General features: G+C 41.7%; 1 protein-coding gene across 5 annotated transcripts; it reads right to left on the reverse strand.

Annotated features, from left to right (window-relative positions):
- Nucleotides 1–6,987: 6,987 nt before the first annotated feature.
- Nucleotides 6,988–24,255, reverse strand: LOC124009282 (TLC domain-containing protein 4-B-like). 5 transcript variants are annotated; one of them, XM_046320917.1, is made up of 7 exons: nucleotides 24,125–24,255; nucleotides 16,515–16,681; nucleotides 16,187–16,276; nucleotides 16,008–16,066; nucleotides 15,809–15,903; nucleotides 9,700–9,773; nucleotides 6,988–8,716 (listed from the first exon to the last, which is right to left on the reverse strand). In XM_046320917.1, exons 2-7 carry the CDS (start codon nucleotides 16,667–16,669, stop codon nucleotides 8,401–8,403), a joined length of 789 nt encoding a protein of 262 aa, XP_046176873.1. In that variant the 5' UTR covers nucleotides 16,670–16,681; nucleotides 24,125–24,255; the 3' UTR covers nucleotides 6,988–8,400. The 5 variants fall into 5 exon arrangements, with proteins under 5 accessions (XP_046176873.1, XP_046176874.1, XP_046176871.1 ...); XM_046320918.1 differs by lacking the exon at nucleotides 24,125–24,255 and adding an exon at nucleotides 23,844–23,900; XM_046320915.1 differs by lacking the exon at nucleotides 24,125–24,255 and adding an exon at nucleotides 22,754–22,881.
- Nucleotides 24,256–25,825: the final 1,570 nt, after the last annotated feature.

Consider the following 25,825-nt stretch of genomic DNA (forward strand, 5'->3'; position numbering starts at 1 on the left):
GAAAAACAACGCCCAACGAGCATGACGCGCATTCAGTCGTTTGGCAGAACGGATGTACTCAAGGTTCCTTTGGTCAGTCCAAACGACAAAAGGAACAGTCGCCCCCTCCAACCACTGTCGCCATTTGCCTAGGGCTAAACGGATGGCGAGCAGTTCGCGGTTAGCCACATCATAGTTACGTTCCGACAGTGACAGGCGATGAGAAAATACGCACAAGGGTGGACCCCATCGTCAGTATCGGAGCGCTGGGACAGAATGGCTCCCACGCCCACCCCCGACGCGTCAACCTCAACAATAAACTGTTTAGTGACGTCAGGTGCAACAAGGATAGGAGCGGATGCAAAACGCTTCTTGAGGAGATCAGAACAACAATCATACGACCGGTGAGGAGGAAGGGAGTTGGTTCTGGACCGACTGAAGACCGTGCGCAGACCATGATATTCCTCCGGCACTCCTGTCAAATCACCAGGTTCCTCCTGAGAAGAGGGGACAGAACAAACACGAGAAATAGCAGACATTAAACACTTCACATGACAAGAAACGTTCCAGGAAAGGATAGAATTACTAGACCAATCAAAAGAAGGATTATGACACACTAGCCAGGGATGACCCAAAACAACAGGTGTAAAAGGTGAACAAAAATCAAAAAGAAATGGTCTCACTATGGTTACCAGATACAGTGAGGGTTAAAGGTAGTGTTTCACATAATATACTGGGGAGAGGACTACCATCCAAGGCGAACATGACCGTGGGCACCCCTAACTGTCTGAGAGGAATGTCATGTTCCCGAGCCCAGGCTTCGTCCATAAAACAGCCCTCCGCCCCAGAGTCTATTAATGCACTGCAGGAAGCTGCCGATCCGGTCCAGCGTAGATGGACTGGTAAGGTAGTACAGGTACTTGACGGAGAGGACCGTCTAGTAGCGCTTATCAGTCGCCCTCCGCTTACTGATGAGCTCTGGCCTTTAACTGGACATGAAATGACAAAATGACCAGCGGAACCGCAATAGAGACAGAGGCGGTTGGTGATTCTCCGTTCCCTCTCCTTAGTCGAAATGTGAATACCCCCCAGCTGCATGGGCTCAACACCAGAGTCAGTGGGGAAAGATGGTAGTGTCGGAGAGAGGGGAGACACAGTTAACGCGAGCTCTCTTCTATGAGCTCGGTGACGAAGGTCTACCCGTCGTTCAATGCGAATAGCGAGTTCAATCAAAGAATCCACGCTGGATGGAACCTCCCGAGAGAGAATCTCATCCTTAACCTTAGCGTGGAGTCCCTCCAGAAAACGAGCGAGCAACGCCTGCTCGTTCCAGTTACTGGAGGCAGCAAGAGTGCGAAACTCTATAGAGTAATCCGTTATGGATCGATTACCTTGACATAGGGAAGACAGGGACCAGGAAGCTTCTTTCCCAAAAACTGAACGATCAAAAACCCTTATCATCTCCTCTTTAAAGTTCAGATAATCGTTAGTGCACTCAGCGCTTGCCTCCCAGATAGCTGTGCCCCACTGCCGAGCCCGACCAGTAAGGAGTGATATGACGTAGGCAATCGGAGCTCTCTCTCTTGAGTATGTGTTGGGTTGGAGAGAGAACACTATATCACACTGGGTGAGAAAGGAGCGGCACTCAGTGGGCTGCCCAGAATAACATGGTGGGTTATTAACCCTAGGTTCCGGAGGCTCGGAAGACCCGGAAGTAGCTGGTGGCACGAGACGAAGACTCTGATACTGTCCTGAGAGGTCGGAGACCTGAGCGGCCAGGGTCTCAACGGCATGCCGAGCAGCTGACAATTCCTGCTCGTGTCTGCCGAGCATCGCTCCCTGGAACTCGAGAGTAGAGTAGAGAGAATCCATAGTCGCTGGGTCCATTCTTGGTCGGATCCTTCTGTTATGCAGGTGAATGAGGACCCAAAAGCGACTTGGCGAAAACAGAGTCTTTATTCCAGTAAAGGAAAATAGGCAATACTCCTAGACAAATCGGAGCAGAAAACAAAACATAAAAACTAATTCCACTCGTAGTGACGAGGACAGACTGGAGACTCGACCATAAACTGTAGGTTGCCTCGGGAAGGCACCGACCGTAGCAGACTCAGACACCTGCTCACACGCAGCATCTGAGGGAAACAAGACACAGCACGGCGAACAATATACAAGGATCCGACAGGACAGAAACGGAAGACAAGGGAAGAAATAGGGACTCTAATCAGAGGGCAAGATACGGAACAGGTGTGAAAAGATTAGATGATTGAGTAGGGGAATAGGAACAGCTGGGAGCAGGGACGGAACGATAGAGAGAAGAGAGAGAGGGAGGGAGAAAAAAAGGGAACGAACCTAAAAAGACCAGCAGGGGGAAACGAACAGAAGGGAAAGCATAATGACAAGACAATATAAGACAAAACATGACAGCCACCACACGGCAAGCGGTACCGGAGCACCAAGTCTAGGCTCAAGCTGCTTCTAAACAGCTTCTACCCCAAAGTCATAAGACTCCTGAACAGCAAATCAAATGGCTACCCGGACTATTTCCATTGACCCCCCCCCCCTTCTACGCTGCTGCTACTCTGTTATTATCTATGCATAGTCACTTTAATAACTCTATCTACATGCACATAATTACCTCGACACCGGTGCACCCCACACATTGACACATTGACTCTGTACCGGTACCCACTTCAATAGCCCTTCTATTGTTGTTATTTACTGCTGCTCTTTAATAATTTGTTCATCTTATCTTAATTTTGGGGGGGGATTTCCTTAAAACTGCATTGTTGCACGCATTCTAGAAACTATATCTCACTGGACACCCCCAAAGCCAATTCCTCCTTTGGATGCCTTTCCTTCCAGTTCTCTGCTGCCAATGACTTGAACGAACTGCAAAAATCACTGAAGCTGGAGACTCATATCTCCCTCACTAGTTTTAAGCACCAGCTGTCAGAGCAGCTCACAGATCACTGCACCTGTACATAGCCCATCTGTAAACAGCCCATCTATCTACCTCATCCCCATAATGGATTTATTTATTTATCTTGCTCCTTTGCAACCCAGTATCTCTACTTGCACATTCATCTTCTGCACATCTACCATTCCAGTGTTTAATTGCTATCTTGTAATTACTTCGCCACCATGGCCTATTTATTGCCTTACCTACCTTATCTTACCTCATTTGCACTCACTGCATATAGACTTTTTTTTCCTACTGTATTATTGACTGTATGTTTGTTTATTCCATGTGTAACTCTGTGTTGTTAAATGTGTTGAACTGCCGTGCTTTATCTTGGCCAGGTCGCAGTTGCAAATGAGAACTTGTTCTCAACTAGCCTATCAGGTTAAATAAAGGTGAAAATATATATATATATATATATATATATATATAAAAATGTAAGTACTTGTTACACTTCAAATGCTTAGCAGGACAAATGGTCCAATTCACACTTATCAAGTGAACATCCCTGGTCATCCCTACTGCCTCTGATCTTGCAGACTCAGTTAACACAAATGCTTTGTTTGTAAATAATGTCAGTGTTGGAGTGTGCCCCTGGCTATCCTTTGATTTAAAAAAAAACAAGAAAATCATTCTTATGCAAGGAATGTGATTTTTGTATTTTTATGTTTTACTTTTGATACTTCACTTTAGTCATTTTCTATTAAGGTATCTTTACTTACAAGTATGACAATTGGGTACTTTTTCCACCACTAACCATAACAGGGATGGTCCATAGGGACAGTCCCTAGAAAGAAATCAATAAAATACATTTCACATATCATGACAAGTACTGGTCATTCAGAGGTTATTTGAAGTTTCAGTTAAAAGTACATTGATTGTGTTCAAACAAAACAAAAAAAGAGTTTAGTGTTCATAAGTCCTCCCTGTTTCAGTCCATTTTCAGTGCCAAACAAACACGAGCCTGGCTATACCCATTTACATGGTGCACTAAAACCCTTTTCCTCCTCTAGCAGTGTTGTGATTGGTCCACTCACCCTTTCCTCACCATGTCATTCCAGAACTGTTCCGAGGGGTAGACCCAGTTCTGACCTGTACCGCCCAGGGGATCTGGGACCCTGACAGATCAAAGGGCTGACCTAGGACGTGTTGCTGGTTGTCCACCCCAAAGTGCTGCATGTCAAGAGTGTGACACAGAAATTAAGCATTGCTTTGAACGACATACACCTGATGTAACTGGAAAATCTGTAGGCTGTAGAATTTCCAGTTACATCAGGTGTATGTCATTCAAAGCAATGCTTAATTTCTGTGTCACGCTCATGACATGCAGCACTTTGGGGTGGACACCCCACCTGTCTTGACCAATAGACAAGAAACAGACAAAATGGCAGCCTATGCATTATTGGATTACTTCATGAAGCAAAAATGTATTTAATTTAATAACTGAATATTTTATAAATTCCAACGTTCCACCTGCAACATGAAAAGGGAGAGACACTGGTGCCTTCCAAGTTGAGAACTAAGGAAGTATTGACCATGTAAAGGTTTGTTGAAAATGAGCTGTCTGACTTTCCATTACCACCGCTGTAACGGTGTATGGAAGCATTGCATATCATGTAACAATTCTGTATTTATTGCTGTAGTAGCTCCTATCTTGTAACTGACTGGTTTTAAATACATTTTAGCCATTAGCCAACAACTTCCTGTATAAAAAAGAGGAAGTACACCAAATGCCAATATTCAGCACCTCAGTTTTTTAAATGTGTTTTATGTCTATAACACGTTAGTGTTCTTATTACCGAGTTATTATACTTATAGGAGTAACAAGTACTGTATTATACAGTATTAAGAACAATACACAGTGCATCTAAAAAAAAACATTTATCTGCTTTGCATATTATGTTTGCCATTTCAATGTCAGACACACATTTTTCTGTCTTCATGGGGCACTCCACAAACTCATAGGCCCGGTTCTGATGTGTCGATCCTGCTGCTGGAGCTGCTGGGGGGTTGTGGTGGTCTCGACTTGGGACGGGGCGGACCCCTTGTGCACAGGGAATTCTGGTGGTGGTGCTATTGCACCTGAGATGACAGGCCAAAATACATTACAACAAACAAATGAAAGCACTGATGTCATACAGTGTGTCGATGGTGGAACCTATTTTGTACAATCAGAAGCATTCACCCCTGAAAGTGGAAACTGTTGAATCAGATGTTGAACAACTAATGGTGCTAGGGGGTAGGCCTATAAGTAGCTTTGTCTCGCATCGCAACATAAGGGATTCTAAGGGACAAAGACAGCCTATAAACAGACAACAGAGAACAGATAGACAAATGCAAACACCATCAACAATAGCCTTGTAAACTGACCCTCCGTGGCAGAGCTAAAGCTTGTGTCTGAGGTTGTGCATAAACTGCTGTTTATCCGTAATCAGAAGAATTTCGACTGAACTTTACTTGGAGATACTTTCTTTGTTCTCGATTTGGAAGGCATTGTTGTCTTGTAAACTTTTGTTTTTTTTAAACACACAAAATCCATGTTTTGTACTGAGGGACAAATGTCATCTTGTGTGTGTGTGTGTGGAAAATATTTGTTTGTGTTGTTTGGTCGCACTGTGTCCTCTTCTTCATGTGACCGCGACCCTGGCGCTTAGAAATGACTAGTTCCTGCAAAGATGTTTGGAAATGCGAGAAATACGGCAGCTAAGATTACCTCGTACCGTGCAAAAAGTAGAATATTCTAAATATGTTTTGGGGAGTACCACTTGCAACTAGAACCACGTTTATAAAACGGTGTCTTCCGAAAATGTAAAATCGGTAAATAAAGGTTGGTCAAAAATGTTCTGATTAGCAGCGTCGTATCAATGGCAGTCCGCAAGCTGTAACACTTAACGTCGGACTAGTTGTATGATTTATTGGCTACACACAGTATCAACGTGATTCAGCTGTGTTTCCCCTATATATGTTGTATTCTTTAATGTCTGCTGAAACAAGCTTTTAAGATCAGAGTGACAAGTGGCAACAAATGACATATCTTTCTCAGATTCTTATCAAATCATCTGAGAAACCTCCAAGGTAACTAGCTAGCCATCTTGTAATCCTGGAAGCCAACCCTATTAATAAGATGTGTGTAATAATTGTTAGCTAAGATACAGTAATGTTACACTAGCTAAATTATTTTGGGGGTTAACATATAATTGGCTGGTGATGAAATTGAGATCAGGAGATAAAATTAAACTGTCCTCGATTCAAAGGAAGAGAACATAATTTAATGTTCATGCATTTTGGAGTAGATTGTCCTTTAAATAAATCAGCAGAAGTGACCTCACAGTAGTACAATAAATCCCTGGGCCATGCCAACAGACCCCCACAGGGAGACCCGAATAACAAAGCTTGATTTGCCCTCATGTTGGTAATAGCAAGCAGGATAGGTAGTGCTAGGTATCAACAACTAATCCAGTAGGGGCTGCAAACTAGTGAGCTTCAATTATTCAATAGCAACGCGATGTTGCAGAGTATGTGACAAAAGTAATCATTCTCTATGATTTGATATCGAAGTGGTGTGTCACTACATCAAAGACAGTAAACTCTGTGGTTACGTTTGTCTACTTTGGTTTGGTAGAGGTCTTTCAAATTATGTCATTAACGACCCCGACTGAAAATCCGAATTCCGGTTTCAAAATAAATGGGATCATACAGGGAATGTATTTATTTTTATTTAACTAGGAAAGTAAAATTCTTATTGACAATGACGGCCTATGAACAGTGGATTAACTGCCTTGTTCAGGGGCAGAACAACAGATGTTTACCTCTTCAGCTCAGGAATTCGTTGCTTTCAGTTACTGGCCCAACGCTCTAACCACTAAACTACCCCCCTTGTCTCCTTCTCAAAACCCATTGGATGAGAAAGCCAGAGGTCCCACCCCTCTGACCTTCTAACTCAAATGGGTTTCGAGAAGGAGGGTACGCGACGAGTATGCAATTGAGATTCTCCCAGTGAGAAAAACGTGCCAACATCCCCTGCAGTAAATAAACATATGTTTTCTGGATAACTTTTTTAAATGATTGTGAGTGAATCAAAGTATTTAATGTCATTCAAATTCCCCCCAAAATACACGCATGCATAATAGCACGTTTTTATTTTTTACAACAGATGGAGGTAATAATGGTGGGCAAAGTAGCCATAAGTATAGACAAAACAATGTGATGCCCGAATTACACCAAACCAAGGTTAACATCAATCATTTGTTTATGAATATTGCTCAATGCGCCTTGCCCACTGTACTCTCTCTCCCTTCGAGTACATTCAGTCTTGACAAAATGGGAAATACAATGTTTGCAGTCCCGCATTGTCTCCACAAGAGAGCAGGACATCTCAACATCAGACACAAGCAAAGAGTATTGAAGTCTGAAGACTATTTAAAGCAGCTATGGACATTTAGTTATCACTTACTCAAAGAGTACATTACTAAAATGTGTTTTAAAAAAATGAAATATTAAAACTACCATGGCTGTAAATGTCACGATAAATAACATATTCTCATCCAGAAATCCAACAGGGATTTCACATTACAAAACTCTGTTTCAACAGTTAATAATGAAGTATGATCAATCATTTGTTAACTCTGCAAAGTTGCTTGTGTGAAGTTCTACTGTGTGTGTTGGTTAGACATAAGTGCACTTTCATGGCTGTTATCATAAATCACTCAGTAAGGTCACTTCTAGAGATAAAATGACACAATCTGGCATGTTTGCTATGGTTTGTCTTAATCTACCCTGATAATTTATGCACATGACTAATAATTCCTATGCCTACTGTATGTTACAAACATGAGCAGGCTCCTGAGCAGAGAGACTTCAGTAGGAGTCTGATTAATATACATCTTTTACATTCTAATGCTGGTGAAAACACAGATTTAATGAGTAATTAGGTAAGTAAATATGTTATTTTTGTTCACATATATATATATATCTCATGATATTTGTGCAAGAGCCATCTTTACAGCTTCATAAACATTAGAAAAATATGTGAGCTCCTCTTCCATTCTCGTCCATGTCCGTTCATATCATTTTGGCAATATGCACAAGACACCTTTGAGTGGACGTAAACAAATTTAGAAACAAAAGGGTCCAGCAGACAAGAGTATTTGTCTGTCTGTTTCCATCCATGATATCACACCGTCCATTCACTTACTCTCTAACTGTAATGACCAAGAGGAGACATAGTCCAATGGCTTTTACAATGTCCCCTCCCATCACGGTGGAGGAGTTTAGCGCTTGTTTAATTGTAAGTATTCTGGGCAGATAAGTGTAGTGGTAGGCAATTTACCTAGGGCTGGTCACGGGATAATAGGGACTCTCATGACATTTCCAGTCCATGAACCATTTGATCCAAAAACGTCCATGAACCATTTGAAGCAGACATACAATAAAATAACACCACCATTGCCTTTTTCTATCCCTCAGTGCACTTTCCCATTCTGCAGCTTTTCCACATTCACCTTTCCAGGAGAACGCAGGACACCAATGCAGCCACGGGCCATTTTATGCATCCACATCACGTTCATAATGTCTAGACAGAAACTGGGGCCCATCCAGGCACAGCGGCCACCAAAGGTCACCCGGTAGAAGGGTTCCGTCCCGTACACGGCATACATCCGGCTGTAATACAGCGGCATGACCGCTATCCTCACCAGGAAGAAGGATGCCGTCATGGCAATGCCGTTGACCATATTTGGTAATGATCTTTTTGGATAACCAAGCACTTCAAAGAACCAGCTGAAAGATAGATAGTTAGTACAGTTATGGATGGCGACAGAGTTAGATAAGAGTTGAAGATAAACTCACTTTGTAATGGAGTCATGGATATCAACTGGCATTGTTCCAGAAAGGTCACCTACATTACACATATATACAGTGCCTTCGGAAAGAGTCCCCAGTATTCAATGACCAGCACTATGTAAAATGTGTATCACTACACTACAATCCTCCACCATGATGGGAGGGGACATGGTAAAAGTAATTGTACTACTGTCTTGACTTATTCTACATTTTGTGGGTTACAGCCGGAATTCAACATGATTTCAAATAGATCCCAGGCCCCCCATCTACACACAATATCCTATAATGACAAAGTGAAAACATATTTAGACATTTTATGCAATACTTATGTAAATGAGATTTGTATTTAATTTTCAATACATTCGCAAACATTTCTAAAAATATATGTTTTGACATTGTTATTATGGGGTATTGTGTGTGTATATGGGTGATTCTTTTTTGTTTGAATTAAAAATGGATTAATTTTTTTTTATTTAACACAACAAAATGTGGAAAAAGTCAAGGGGTGTGAACACTTTCTGAAGGCACATATACCCAGCACTTGAAAGATTTTAAATACAATTCTTTAACATTGCATCTGTATTTTGTCTTTGTTGGATTCAAATCAGGATAATAGTGTACAATTAGAAATGTGACTCAAATGTGTTTAAGTATGAAACATGGGTCTCTAATAATGCTGTCAGATACAAGCTTTTGGCTGGGTGTGTCTGGACTGACTTATTATAAGTAGTTAAACATTAAGGGTCAATAGGGTTTCTGAAATGGTTAAAAATGCACTACTACCAACGGCAAAAGCCCTTCTGCAAATACATTCAGGGCACCAAATGGTTACTTTACAAGGTTCCCTCCACTTCCCAGGTAATGTTGTGCGTGCGAGTTTGCGCACGTGCATGAGTCTATTTGGCATTGAAGTTACCTACCGCTGATTCACACAAGGAGTGGAAAGCTCTGCGACCAGACGGAAGTTAGCAAAATAAGGCAACATTCCTATGCTCTAAAAGAGAAAGAACAAAGTGCAAAGAAAATAATGGCAAGAGAAGTACTCGCAATAATATTTGAGTTCAGGATAAATCATGATCGTAAACTTACTGTACGATCTCTAAGAAGGAAAAATTGAGGTGCACTTACTGGGGTTATGACACAGTTAATAAACTTGGGTCACAGACATTTTCAAAATGTGTACAAAAAGTGGTGGTGAACATTCCAGCAGTGCATGCTCATACCTCTAAGTACTGGTAAGTCCATACTGTTATTAGGCAACATGTGCTCAATGTACCACAACAGAATCCACTACAGACAAGATAGGAAGGGCCCCCTTTCTGTACCTAGCCAATTGACACAGGCCTGTTCTTTGTTTAGGCCCTTTTTTGCATGTACTGTATACTTAGCATGTTAGAGACACAAGACTAGGTTAATTGATCACACATTAGGGATGCACGATATGTCGGTGAACATATCGGAATCGGCCGATATTAGCTATTAAAAAAAATGCCAACATCAGTATCGGCCCAACGTCTAGTTTAACGCCGATGTGAAAAACTAACGTCAAGGCTGATGTGTATACCTATATAACGTAGGTACATGATGTAATGATGCCGAGTAATATTTTGTGCTACACGTGCAACACAGAATTCCTAACCTAGCCCACAATGTCTGCTGTGTGGATTGAGCAGTCAACAAGTCGAGCAGTCATTTGAAAGAGTAAGAAAATGAGTGAGACAACTCAAAGGCGAAATCCATTAATGCTAAGATAATGGAATTCATTGCCCTTGATAATCAACCGTTCTCTGTCTTGGGTGATGTTGGCTTTCGCGACTGGTCGAGCACCGGTACACACTAACGTTACCAAGTATGTTATTGTTCAGATGCTGCTCTACCGGAGTTAAACACTGCTATTAGCTTCACGACATACTATGGAATGCCGTTTGGGTCTTTGCGTGTCAAAAAATACACACGCCAAATAACACTATTTGACAATAACACTATTTGATGCGGTTAATAAGCTTAAAATCGACACGTCAAATAACACAGTTCTATTAGAGAATGTTGTGTGTTTTGAATATGCACATGCAAGCCATGTGCCACCAATACTATCAGTAGCACTGTCAAAGCTGTACAAAAAAGTCTGCAAACGAGCAAACACCGGCCACAAACGATGTGTTTACAATACCACGTTGGTAATAAAGCATTATTTGTTTGACCGCAACTTCTGGGGTAGCTAGCTAGCTTTAGGTTGGTACCTAGCTAGCACCAATACAACCAGCCTGAAAACAACGACCAATAGAAACTGCAGTCATTTTCACTATTCTTAGCAATTATTTAGGAATCCTTGTGAGTAAGTATTAGCTAGGTAGCCAGTTGTTGTTCGCCTACTGAAATTGAACTTCAGTTCATGAAAATAAATAGCTACTTAATAACTCTGTTGCCCAAAGCTAACGTTATAAGCAGCCAGCTAGCTTCATCTAACTAGTGAGGGTCGACCGGACTGGGTTATGTGTTGTGAAGCTAGCCACATTAAGGATTCGGCACAATCGTGGAATTTGCGGTTTGCCTTCAAAATAAAAGTGACCCTTTGAAAGTGATGCAGGTCACAATTGGTGGAATCATGCCATATTTAAACTAGGTAATGTTAAACAAGGTTGGATTGTGAAGCAATGGAATGGGGTATCAGTCTACTCGGTGACACCCACAGAACACAACTGTGAAGAGTTTATACAAATATTAGCATTGCAGCTCTTATCATGGGACTGTGACTGTGGGAAATCACCTCCCCAGTCAGCATATTGTGTATTGACATTCATATTGCACTGTACAGCTTTATCTAAGGATTGGGGATCAATGAAATGGGGTAACAGTCTACTCAATACCCAAGATATTTCTTCCCAACGTCCTCCTCAGAGTTATCAGACTCCAAAAACATCCACGCAGTATTGTTTTTCGTCTTGAATATTGTTCAATACACATAGGTTGACAATAAATGTGTCTCAATTCAGTTGTTTCAGAGTCCCGCAATAAGAGCCACGATGCTAATGTTCTCTGGGTGTCACTGAGTAGACTCATACCTCATGTCATTGATCCACAATCCATAGGTAAGGCTGTACAGTGAAATAAGTATGCCCCCAATGCAAATCTAAAAAATAATAATACATCCAGTGTGATTTCAACAGATTTTTGTCAAATTAACAAAAACAATCATCATATTACTCCCGTGCTAGCCTCTCTACACTGGCTTCCTGTTAAGAATAGGGCTGATTTCAAGGTTTTACTACTAATCTACAAAGCATTACAATGGCTTGCTCCTACCTTTCTTTCTGATTTGGTCCTGCCGTACATACCTACATGTACGCTACGGTCACAAGACACGCCTCCTTATTGTCCCTAGAACATATAAGTAAACAGCTGGAGGCAGGGCTTTCTCCTCTAGAGCTCAATTTTTAGAGAATGATCTGCCTATCCATGTGACTGACGTAGACTCGGTCTCGACCTTTAAGTCTTTATTGAAGACTCATCTCTTCAGTAAGTCCTATGATTGAGTGTAGTCTGGCCCAGGAGTGTGAAGGTGAACGAAAGGCACTGGAGCAACGAACCGCCCTTACTGTCTCTTCCTGGCCGGTTCCCCTCTCTCCACTGGAATTCTCTGCCTCTAACCCTATTACAGGGCCTGAGTCACTTGCTTATTGGTGCTCTTCCGTGCCGTCCCTAGGAGGGGTGGGTCACTTGAGTCACTGACGTGATCTTCCTGTCCGGGTTGGCGACCCCCCCACCCCATGGGTTCGTGCCGTGGGGGAGATCTTTGTGGGCTATACTCGGCCTTGTCTCAAGATAGTAAGTTGGTGGTTGAAGATATCCCTCTAGTGGTGTGGGGGCTGTGCTTTGGCAAAGTGGGTGGGGTTATATCCTGCCTATTTGGCCCGGTCCAGGGGTATCGTCGGACGGGGCCACAGTATCTCCCGACCCCTCCAGTCTCAGCCTCCAGTATTTATGCTGCAATAGTTTGTGTATCGGGGGGCTAGTGTCAGTCTTATATCTGGAGTATTTATCCTGTCTCATCCAGTATCCTGTGTGAATTTAAGCATTCACTCACTGAGTACCTGACCCCTAGGACCATGCCTCAGGACTATTTGGCCTGATGACTCTTTGCTGTCCCCAGTCCACCTGGTCATGCTGCTGCTCCAGTTTCAACTGGTCTGCCTGCTGCTATGGAACCCTGACCTGATCAACAGACTGATTACCTTGTCCCAGACTTGCTGTTTTCAACTCTCTAGAGACAGCAGGAGCGGTAGAGATACTCGGAATGATTGGCTATGAAAAGCCAACTGACATTTACTTCTGAGGTGCTGACCTGTTGCACCCTCTACAACCACTGTGATTATTATTATTATTAGACCCTGTTGGTCATCTATGAACATTTGAACATCTTGGCCATGTTCTGTTATAATCTCCATCCGGCACAGCCAGAAGAGGACTGGCCACCCCTCATAGCCTGGTTCCTCTCTAGGTTTCTTCCTTGGTTCCAGCCTTTCTAGGGAGTTTTTCCTGGCCACCGTGCTTCTACACCTGCATTGCTTGCTGTTTGGGGTTTCAGACTGGGTTTCTGTACAGCACTTTGTAACATCAGCTGATGTAAGAAGGACTTTATAAATACATTTTATTGATTGATTGATTGTCTTTTGTTGATTTTATATAACATTCCAACCTCGTTTAGCATTATCTATTCAATTATGGCATAATTCTACTATTTGTATTCATTTGCATCACTGACAATGACATAATCTTATTTTGAAGGCTAACTGCAAAGTCCACTATTGTGGCTAATCCTTATTGTGGCTAGCTTCACATAGATGGGTCCGACCACCATTAATTAATCAAATAAGAACTGTTTTATAAATTAGGGTCATTTTAGATGATGACACCTAGTTATATAGTTAGCTAGCTAACTATAGCTACTGAAACAGATTGCCGTTTTGCTATGTTTGCATCCATGAGCTATCTCGCTTCTTTTTTAATTTTAATTTTATGACCAGCACTGTAGGTGCGCGAGACAACTTTACCAGCATCATAGCATACGTATCGATGAATCGTTGTGACATATGAAATACGAGTGACTAAACTAAATACAAAATTCATGAACGCGTTAAACTATTATGTGACGTGCAGTCACATTCAGGTCTTGATTGGTCAACAAGCTTATTTGACACGTCAAATAGTGTTATTTGACGTGTATCTTTTTGACATGCAAAGACCCAAACAGAGTTCCATAGATATCCTGGTTGAGAAAGAAACGACTGAACAAATGAACAACCAAACAGAAAGTAAGTGAAAGAAAAAGGTTTTGATTATGTTTTACTGGTAATGAGGACATACGTAAATGCCAACAAAATAACTTTTTGGTCAGTGTGGTGCGTGTGTGTAACCTTTATTTAACTAGGCAAGTCAATTAAGAACAAATTCTTATTTACATGACGGCCTACCCTGGACGACGCTGGGCCAATTGTGCGCCGCCCTATGGGACTCCCAGTCACGGCTGGATGTGATAGCCTGGATTCAAACCAGAGACTGTAGTGATGCCTTTTGCACTGAGATGCAGTATATTAGACCTCTGCGTCCATGTGTTTGTGTTAACTATTTAACTGTACTAGAATGCTTAAAAGGTCGCAATTTTTGGGGGGCAAGGAAAAGATCGGATATCGGTATCGGCCAAAAATGTTATATCGGTGCATCACTAACAGAAACACACGTTAGTGGAGGAGAGACAGACAAAATACATACATAAACAAAACAGAAGTGCAACTAGTGAGAACTGGCACAATTAAAAGCCCCCATCCCAACATTGAAAAAGAGAACAAACACTCTAGAGAAAATAAAAGATGTATAGACGCCCTATGTGGATGACATAAATTAATGTCATGATCAATTTCATAACCTTTACTCTACAATCCATTCTAACATTACCTCAAAAAGGGACCAGTAATTAGCCAGTAGAGTTTACTAAAATAAATCAGTGGTAATTTGGAAATATATGAGAGGTCCCTTTTTTGTATAGTTGTATAGGTTGTAGGGTTGAAAGGTCAAAACAAGCAAAAAAGGTAGCATGCACCAATCACCATTACAGACTGAGTGAAGAGAATGCTTCATGCAGTATAGACAGAAAATCTACAGGATGGTTTACTGGGACACAGATTAGGCCCAGTCTGGGACTAAAAAGCACTTTCAATGGCGACTCTCCATTAAGCATGTTTTCTAGTCCAGGACTAGACTGAATGTGTCCTTGGAAACCCGCACTACAAGCCATCACATTCCATGCAAAAAATGGTCCCAATTGTCATCATCGTTAGTCTTAGTAGCCACTGAACCTGATGGCCCAGACCACCTACACAGGACAGGACCAAGAGTGAACCATCATCTATCTATCTATCTACCTATCTACCTAAACACACTGTTGTCTAGCTTTCGGTGGTACATCAAATAAAGATCTGCAATAAATGCAACAAAAACAAAGATTTTCAGTCCAACTAGCTTCCAGATATTTCTTCTGACTCATACATGCACAAAACACAGTGCAAAGTGTCCTTCCTCAATAAAACTCAAATTGTCAGCCAAATTCCTTGTTTAAACTCTATCCTTAGCGATTTTTATATCATACAGATACAATTGAACAAGCAACATATCAAAAGTGCTTGACAACTGTAGCTACTTACTTACACTGCACCTTCCAGAGAGGGGAGGGAAACAATTTACAGTGTTCCATTACTGGGTAATACTGCAGTAAAACACATTTTGCAATGATTAAAACTGAGTAATAACACTTGTAGCAATGTACCTGTAGGTCAATTACACAGTAACAACACTGTAAATCAAAGTGTTCCAAATACAATGCTGACTAAAGTGGAACTCTACTATTTCATCACTGACCAGACCTTTGTTATCCACTCTAACCCATCCCATCAAACTACATGGCTGTTCACCCTTGGCCCATGTCCCTTCCCCATCTTGCCTGCACATTCTGCTCTGGGTCAGTAAGGAACTCACCAGTACATAGTAGTTAGCATACAGTGCTGCCAGGTGGTGGATTACAAAAAACTTGTCCCCTATCGCCCGCCAATAGTAACATATGAGCAGCATATCTGCAAGACAGACAAGGGAGATAGCTCACTGTATGGGTCAACATAATCCATGGGAATATGCAAAGTAATACAACGGTTAGACATGTCTGAAGTGGTAGACCCACCTGATAGGAGGTAGCCACAGGTTATGGCCACATTTATTTTCACCAGTGACGGATCTCCCCTATAGGCAAGATAGCACAAAGCATATGTTGAAAATATGATAAGAAAGCATGGTATCAAATATACAAAATATGATTATTCTACCAAGGATTGCACACTTAGTAGTCAGGGAGATTCTTACCAGACAGGGTCTTCATTGACTGCATCATCATGAAATAATATGTAGAGACAAAAAAGCCCCACTATCAAGGCGTGCAATGTAGACACAGTTCTAGAAAACACAAAAAAACAGACACAAATACTCATAAAAGCATACTTCCTTAAACGTAACATTTGGCGGCAGTGGTGGGATTTCACACATATGGACAATTCTCTCGACAACGATATTTGAGAGTGTCTACGCTCAGAAATATGCTTCAATTGGGAAAATGATAATACAATAGGTTGTCTGATAGGAGCTTAGATTGAATAGTCAATAATATCATTTCTCAGAGGATCAGATGCTGTACCTGGAGTTCCACTCTATGGTGTGTCTGGGACTGAGACGGTGGTACCCAGGAAAGAACTGAGCAGAGATCCAGGGGCTGACAAAGTGGAACAGACACTGGAACGTCACAAAGCTGGTGGCGGCGATGGACAGGACCAGCGGAGAGAAGCTCTCCATGATCACTCGTTACTGAGAGAGAGAGAAAAAACAGACAGAATGTGAGTTCATAGAATGTCAAATAGGAGCGTGAGATTTGAAAACATAGAAGTCAAGACTACATCAACTGATATTTTATACTAATACACTCACTCAGAGAAAGAGATGCAATTAGTTTCTCTCTCAAAAGGACATGTGTCAATTATTGGCACCCCTAAAAATACTTATAAATAAAATCTGCATTAATTTCCAACTTTTTAAAATTTATTTCACCTTAAAAAAAAGGTCAAATGCAGCCATTTTTAATCTCTACATCAAAACATTTCTGGGTAACAATTAAGTACATTACAGTGATTGTTTTAAATTTAAAAAATTATCAAGCAAAAATGAAAATACTGGAGCTTCTTAGCAAAGAGCCATTTCTCAATGCAATACTTTTGCCTGGACTGTTTGGGAGTGGTCTAAGTGCGGAGGGGAACATTTTAAAATAGCTGTTATTGGCAGAGAGATTTGAAACTCTGTCTTACTGGTCTATTAACTAATTTACAACCTGTAACCAAGCAGCCCAAAACAAAATCCTGCCAAAAGAGGCTGACATTTGAGGCAGTCTTTTCAAACAGCTTACAATAAAAGCTCATTATCAGTTTTACAATATCACAGTATTATTCCAAACTCAGTGTGGAAATCAAAAGGTTGGAACTGGTTCAGGGAACAGAACTGAAAACAAGCAAACTTTTTGAGGACCTGAACCCGAAACAAAAGTGACCTACACTGTTCAGGAGCAGAACCGTTATTTTAAAAGCATTGGAACCGGTTAATAAAGTTTTTTACGTTCCAAGCATTTTTATTCCAGCCCCCCCCAAAAAAAAATTTTTTACCTAGCAAAGCCCTCACTCTGTTGTAGTAAAACGCCAAATGGATCTACCTCCTGGTCCTCTTCCCCTGTCTTACCCACCAAGGGTAGAGACAGAGATGACCTCGCCTACCGAAATACCGGATTGGGCAAAGCCACCAGAAGACAATTCAAGCCAACCAACTATTGAACCTGACTGGTGTCAGGAAGAATCACCCTCTGCCTCAAGTGACACCTCTGAATGGGAACAGCTGATAAGACTCATTGCTGATAGAGTAAGGGCACTGTCATAAACAGAGGCCCATATGCGCACTGTAAGAAAAGTGTTTCCTCATTTTTGCTAGAGTAATAGGCTCTGTCATAACCAGAGGCCCATATATGCACTGTAAAAAAAAAGTATTTCCTGTTGTAAGATATGTCATCACCCTCTCTGCTCTGAGGGAATGGGAGGAGCAGCGGATCGGGTGCAGAGAATCAAAAGGTATATAAAGAGACATTTGCCATTACTTTGGCGCTGACTTCTTGAATTCTGAATTCATTTAGACAACCATTTGACTTTGGGTAATTGCCACTTGACTCAAATTACTAAAAGATTCTAACTTGTTGGATCTGAGAAGGGACTCTCCGATATACCGCTTAACTATTGACCAGTTGTTTTGTCGCTTTGCGCCAGGCGCGTGGGTGTTGATGCAAATATATCCAGAAGTGTTCTCCGGAACCTCTCGATTGAGCTCAGCATCTCGACCTTGTTGCGGGCCACTGACACTGCGGTAGTTCAACGGGGTTGAGAGCCACTCTAGACCTTAAGGTTATCCCTTGCTTTCTCTTATGGATGTCTGAATTGACCCTGTGATTTTGCGCCAGGCGCGTAGGTGTTGATGCAAACATATCCAGAAGTGTTCTCCGGAACCTCTCGATTGAGCTCAGCATCTCGACCTCGTTGCGGGCACAGACTCTTCGATATTCCAGTGGGGCAGGGAATCACCAGCGGGTTCTCTCATCCAGTCCAAACTTGAATCTCTCAATTAGTAAACCGCCGACTTCAAGTCAACCTCTCATCCAGTAGAGGGGAGTCGCTACTAACTAAATTATAAAAGAACTCTGACCAATTGAAACTCTGCTCCTGATCTCATGGGTCTCCTCGTCATCTCTCAAAGGTAATTAAATAACTATTATAAGCATTTAATATAGAGATAAGTGTTATCATTGTACCAGGCATTTTATAGAGCATTAAGGCATTTGCATGTTTTTGATTAACGCTGTGTGTGACCGAGTAACAAATTGTGTATTTTGAAGTGTGTTTGATTGTAAAAGACAAAAAACAGAGTGTTTTCAAAAATAAACAGTAGTCTTATTTTGTCTCGAGTAAAAGGTTCTCTCAAAGACAGTTAACGGCACGGGAGATAACAACTCTGACACTCCCCGCTACCGGAACACTGGAAACGGGGATCAATGCTCTGACAGAATGAGTTACCATTAAAAGACAAGGAGGAAGGTGTGTCCAGTAGTGAGTCATTTAATTGTCTTATCGATCTAAGTTTTATTTTCCAAGCGATACATAGCCGACGGGCAGAGTAGTGAGACTAAGTTGACTAAAGTTCTTCACACTTTAAACTAGAAACATCACAGAGGGGAAATAATCAACCACAGGGAAATCATATAGAGACTGGTAGGACTAGTGCTTAATAACAACTCATGGACCAATTAGTGGTGAAGCAAAGAGTCTAGAGGATAAAGGTGGGGTACACACATCCCAGCTAGAGCTAGACCGTTGAGTGACAAGGCAAAAGACCTCTCTACGCGGACGCTTCGATATAGAAAGAGAGGCAGGGCTATGCGAGCGGTCCTGGTTATACCGAGATAACCTGAAGTATCTATAGTGCCCTGTCCAATCCAGGGAACGGGACGCTAACCACCTCTAGCACCCCGCTGCCAGCCAAGGGGCGGGGCTGAAGGTTTCGTATCGCGACACTCTCACTCAGAAATATATTCCAGCATCTGTGGTGAGTTTGCTAGCTGGAAATCTTTGCCAATGGCTTGCGTAGGGTACCTGCACCTCCTCGCTGAAGCATAGGTTACTGCAGCCTACTGAGGACGTTACAAATGTAGTCCTTCTGTAGCTCAGTTGGTAGAGCATGGTGCTTGTAACGCCAGGGTAGTGGGTTCGATCCCCGGGACCACCCATACGTAGAATGTATGCACACATGACTGTAAGTCGCTTTGGATAAAAGCGTCTGCTAAATGGCATATATATTACAAGCATTATAAAATCAAATAAAATCACATTGGATTCATTAATTACAAAAATATAAAATGTGTTAATTATAGTGCTGCTCTGCACACACACAGTTCTTCCATAAAAGCCACTCCTCTGTAGGTATAATTCAGATAATTAATGTCATAACAAGATGCCCAGTGATTCAAGGCAAGCTTTCTTCATCCTCCCTTGTGTGCAAAATATCAGTTGCACCACGCAGTGAGGGAGATGGTTCGAGGCAAAGAAAAATCCTGTGGCCAAAGTTGGAGAATTACCGAACTTGGTTACGTCTTCATGTCACCCAAATCTACAATATTCCATGCCAATAAGCTCTTTGGAAGGGTTGCCAGAAAAAAAGCCTTTATTGAGAGCGACCAACACATGTAAACACATGGAGTTTTCTAAACGGCATTGGTACTTGGATTGGCTCTGGTCAGATGACACGAAAATAGAGCTCTTTTGCCACGCACACCAGTGGTGAGTTCAAAAGAAGGATGCATATGCAGAAAATAATCTCACTTACTGCAAAATATGGTGGTGGATCTTTGATGTTATGGGACTGTTTTGCTTTCATTGGTCCTCAGGCCCATGATAAAAGGTCAACAGATTCATGAACTCCTCCAAGTACCAGGACATTTTAGCAAAAAATCTGGTTGCCTTTGCCAGGAAGCTGAAAAATCCACTTGCGGCCAGTTCCCAGAAAGACAATAACTACAAGCACTAATCGAAAACCACAAAGAAATGGTTAACTGACCACAAAATCTACATTTTGCAATGGCCAACTCAGTTTCTGGACTTGAACACCATTGAAAACCTGTGGTTTGAATTGAAGAAGGCAGTCCATAAACACAGACAAAAGGATATGGAAAGATTCTGTATGGAAGAATGGTCTAAGATCACTCCCAATGTGTTCTCCAATCTCATTAAACATTTTAGAAAAAGGCTCAGGGCCGTTATCCTCACAAGTTATTTTATACAGTCATTTTTGCTCATCTTTATCAAGGGTACCAATTATGTTGAACTGCATGTCATCACCTGCTTCTGCAGTGTCTGACCTCGGGACCAGGACCCATGCATTTACCACCGGCTGCCTTGAAACAGTGGAGTATTTGCCTATTCCTACATATTATTTGTTGATTTAGCCGCGATATCACGTTAAGGTCATAATCAGTCCATGGGTCAGCCAAAGCCACATCTCATGTACTCCCCCACTGCTTCACAATAGATCAGTCGCACTCTCACTCATGTGGTCATCAGATCCATTGGTGAAGGGGCGTAGTAGATGGCCCTGACCTTCTGTTCACCTGTCATTACTAAAGCTGGAGCGAACATATTTTACACAAGGATTTATTTGGCGAGAGGCATTTTAGGAGGAAGTGAAACTGTATGGCAGACTGCATTCCTAAAAGTTACTTGAAGCGTTTCTGTATTTCTTGTTTTTTTTAGGTTCTCAATCATAGAACAACTCAAATTCTGCTCGACTCCCTACTAAGAATAACATGTCCATGTAGAAGTGTGGATTCCTCAAAATGGTGAGAAAGATTCCTAGTGCCCTTAAGATAATCGGTGAATGAATCAAACCTCACCTTTAGCTAACAGGAGTGGGCCGACCAATCATACTTGTAATCAACACGTTGACCGCATCTGGCTCTGTGTCAAAATCGCTGATGGTCTGTAACTAAATACAGGGACACAAGCAGATCCCGCTACATGTCCCCACAGCCCTAAACACCAACCCTCCTCCAGAAATGAAAGGAAACATGGGGAACCTCGCCAAGCTCTCCTCGAGTGTCTGGGTCAGGCAGTTGTTGATCACAAGTGAACCTGTATCAACTAGCCAATGACTGAGGGAATATAAGAAATTGTGGAATAGCCTAAATTGTAGTCAGACAGATATCTGAACAGCTGACCTGTTTTAAGATAAAGTAGACATAGCATACTTTTTCAAACTAAAGCACGAATAACTACCGTACAATACAACATTAACTCTACGGTAGACACCCGAGTACCGTATACTGTAGTACTGGGTTATGAGGCTAGATACTGTATTGACAGCAGTCCATAAGACAATAGCATCACTTAAGTGTGATAATGATAGGTCAATACAGGCAGACAACTGATACAAGGCAAGCAATATCGCACACCATTGACAGAAGCATACTGTACTTACCCTCAAGTCACTGTCGTAGTTTCTAAGCAATGCTATTCCCCCGAGTAGAGGTGCTTACATGGAGTAACTTGCACTGGCAATGACACCCTATAACCGTCCCGTCGACGTGCGCTACAGGAGTGTGAGTAAGGACAAGTGCATTTCAAGGGGAATATCATTTCCGAATATATAAATATCCCCCGTGATGTCGAAACCCAGGTTGTGTACAAGAGAGTACCCGTAAAACTGGTTGCCCGACATATTTAGGAAAAATGACTCTACATCGCAACGCAGGCTGTGTAGATCTACAATAGGAGTTGGTCGCTATGCGGACAACCGCTTTACACCTCGGCTGAGATTTTTACATTGACTAAAAGGTAAACGCGTAAAACTGGTAGCGCGAAATATTTGGGCTGAAATGACTAGAATGACTTCAGCATTTTGTTCATGCAGGAGAAAATGTAAACAATCTTGTTTTATGACTAGTTTGCTTTATCTAGTGACGCTGTCAACTTACCTTGTTTTTCACATAGTCACGCAATGGCTTTGAAATAGCCTAATCATAACGCTGCCTTTCCATATTTTAAAGAAAACTGATGCTCAAGTTAATACAAGCTAGCTATATTTGGAATGACTAGGCCTATTCCTTTGTGGCTTTTTTTCCCCGAAAAGATTTAGCCTAAGCCTGTTTTGAAAGCCACTGTTAGGCGATGAATTCATCTGATGTTTGACAGTTGCACCCAGATGTGGGAGGTAAGCAACTTCTTGTTTTTTTTTTAAACAATAGTTTTTACAGTCTATTGTCTTCTAAAGTCAGATATCTATCTTCCTCCCTCCATTTCGCACCTCTCCCTGTTTGTCGCTTCTGCTTCTTCCTCTTCTTCTTCTTTGGTGGATTTCTTAAATGGCGGTTGGCAACCAACTTTAATGTGCATTACCGCCACCAACTGGACTGGAGTGTGGACCAGAAACAGGGAAGGCTCCGACTATAACTCTTTAACAAAAAAATGGAATCAGCCACAAACATATTCAGCCTGTTCCCACTTGACACGTGTCCAAACTGGTTACAATTCTGGCATTGCAGTGGATTGTACACAAACGCTCTCACGGCGTATTTTATATTCCCCAACTTTACATGCGTCGGTAGCTCTTCCTAAAACATCCGTAATGTCCGTGTGCATATTGTGTGACGAAACATATTGTTATAATCTCAGAGTTAAAATGTACATACATTATTTTTTGTAGAGTTTCCTATTGGTCGAATCCAGTTGCAGCCGGGGCCGTTTATGATGAGGCAGGACAATCATTTTTTTCATGAACATGGCCTTATTTCTATTACAGCATGATGGATGACTGTCATTCATATTCCATTCAGCTCAATGTAACACATCGATAGGTTTTCCCTATACCCATCATGAGTTTGCTACAAACTAGCCTATTAATTCAAGTTTACAATGTAGGTGCACACAGGTTGGGAGAAAAAATGTATATGACAGACTGTATCCTGATGACAGATCCTCAACACAAAACTTGCAGAACAATACGAATCTTTTGTGAAATTCACACAAGACCAGATCATGCGAAGATACGGCGCCAGGCCTGCTAGGTATGTCTCTTGAATTCCCCATCGATGAGGTACCAGCTTTTCTCACAAGATGGCTGCTCTTCTACTGCCCCTTCCTCCACTAGATTTGTGAATTTTGGACAGACAGTGGCACATTCAATACCGCCTTGCACACTCTTGCCTGCATCTAGCTTATCCAGTGTGTAATCATTAGTCCAACAGTTAGTCTAAAATTCAGATATTTTTTATCCCTGCTTCCGTTTAATAAACGTTTTGCAACAGATTCGGCGGAATGAATACTCTGATCACGCATAAACACAGTTCACTTTCATAGCACCCACATTGTATTCCTTCTCTCCTCAATGCACTCACCTCCTCTCACATTTTCCCTTCGTTTGTGGACTTCAATGAACAACACATCAGCTGTATGTCACCAACCGAAAAAAAACCTTTCCAAGCCAAACCATGCCATAACCACTACACACAGCCTACACCGTTGTCCCCATATTTGCTAAAGTAGCGTCCTAGTCAACATAGCTAATAGAACTAATGCGCAAGTAAATCCACTACAATCATTAACGTCACAGTGTATAGTCAGTAAGCAGTTACACCCGGGCCCCGGTGGCAATAAAATAATAAAACCAAAAGCTTACCTTGACTTGGAAGAGTTCCGGTGTTGTGTTGGATAGTCATAGCCAGCTAGCTAACATAGCATACCTCTGTTTAAGCCAGGTGTTCGAGTAACTAAACTAGCCAGCTGCATTTGCTAGCTAAGTAAGTGAAACTGAAACTGAAAAAATATGAAAATCTCTCTCTCTCTCTCTCTCTTTTGCTTCTTCATTTTTGAAGAAATGAATTGTTGAAAACAGTTCAACTATTGTCTTTCTCTCTCTTTTAGTCAACTAATCACCAAATTTTATACACTGCAGTGCTAGCTAGCTGTAGCTTATACTATCATTACTAAATTCATTCTCTGACCCTTTGATAGAGTGGACAACATGTCAGTTCATGCTGCAAGAACTCTGATAGTTTGGAGTACATCCTCCGGAAGTTGTCATAATTACTGTGTAAGTCTATGGAAGGGGGGTGAGAACCAAGAGCCTCCTAGGTTTTGTATTGAAGTCAATATAGCAAGAGGAGAATGGAAGCTAGTTGTTCTCCGACTACACCATGGTGCTACCAAACAGAATGCTGTTGAGGCTACTGTAGACCAATTTAAAACCGTGTGTTTTAATTCATTATTTGGTGACTATATTTAGTATAGGTTTATCTAAAAATGATAACTTTTTCAATGTTTTACATTAAAAAAAAAAAAAATTCACTGAGAAGGATGGTCCTCCCTTTCCTCCTCTGAGGAGCCTGCTCCACTGGTCGGTTTCGGAGTTTCCAAGTTTTTAGTTGTGTTGAACCTGGAAATAAGAACCGTGTGGAGTATCGTACTACTTTACTGTATGCCATTCACCCATAGCATGTCATTGAACTAGTCATATAAGTAAACAGTGTTGTGGGAACGCTAATGCCACAATATGACCAACATATTCAGTTGCTCTCTTGTCCTCTATCCAGTTGCAAGTCAACTTGATAAAGGACCAAACAACCCCCCAGTGAATCCTTGTGCTCTCTGGAGCAACTGTCTACTTCTGATGTGTTGCAACAGCTACTCATGATTGATGTAAAAATAATAAACTGGGGCTGATATGCTTGATCCCTTCTTATTACAGCTTTCTGCTCCATTGATTGCGGAAGCATTAACACATATTTTTAACTTGACAATTATATCAAGTACTATCCCTAGAGTTTGGAAGGCGGCCCATGTACTTCCTCTACATAAAGGTGGCGACCAGAGTGATTCGAATAATTATCGTCCCATTTCCAAACTCTCTTGCTGTCACGCCCTGACCTTAGAGATCCTTTTATGTCTCTATTTTGGGTTTGGTCAGGGCGTGAGTTGGGGTGGGCATTCTATGTTGTGGGTTCTATGTTTTCTTTTCTGTGTGTTTGGCCAGGTATGGTTCTCAATCAGAGGTAGCTGTCTATCGTTGTCTCTGATTGAGAACCATACTTAAGTAGCCTTTTTCCACCTGTGTGGTGTGGGTAGTTATTTTCTGTTTAGTCTGTTTCGCACCTGACGGAGCTGTTTCGGTTGTTCTTTTGTTGTTTTGCTTATTCAGTGTTCAGTTAAATAAAGATGATGAACATGTACCACGCTGTACCTTGGTCCTCACCTTCTTCCACCAATGGCCATTACACTTGCCTGGCAAAAATCCTGGAATCATTGATTAATACTCAGCTTAGATCCCTTTTAACTGCTACATTTTTTCTGAATGTAAAACAGTCAGAGTTCAGACTAGGTC

This window comes from Oncorhynchus gorbuscha, linkage group LG22, assembly GCF_021184085.1.
Source record: "Oncorhynchus gorbuscha isolate QuinsamMale2020 ecotype Even-year linkage group LG22, OgorEven_v1.0, whole genome shotgun sequence".
NCBI classification, from domain to species: Eukaryota; Metazoa; Chordata; class Actinopteri; order Salmoniformes; family Salmonidae; genus Oncorhynchus; species Oncorhynchus gorbuscha.

Coding starts and splice junctions, on each gene's coding strand:
- LOC124009282 (XM_046320917.1), bottom strand. CDS start 16,669: ATGGAGAGCTTCTCTCCGCTGGTCCTGTCCATCGCCGCCACCAGCTTT. Junction 15,904..16,007: donor CTGTGGCTACCTCCTATCAG/GTGGGTCTACCA, acceptor TCTGTCTTGCAG/ATATGCTGCTCATATGTTAC. Junction 9,774..15,808: donor ATGCTAACTACTATGTACTG/GTGAGTTCCTTA, acceptor TTTCTCTTTTAG/AGCATAGGAATGTTGCCTTA.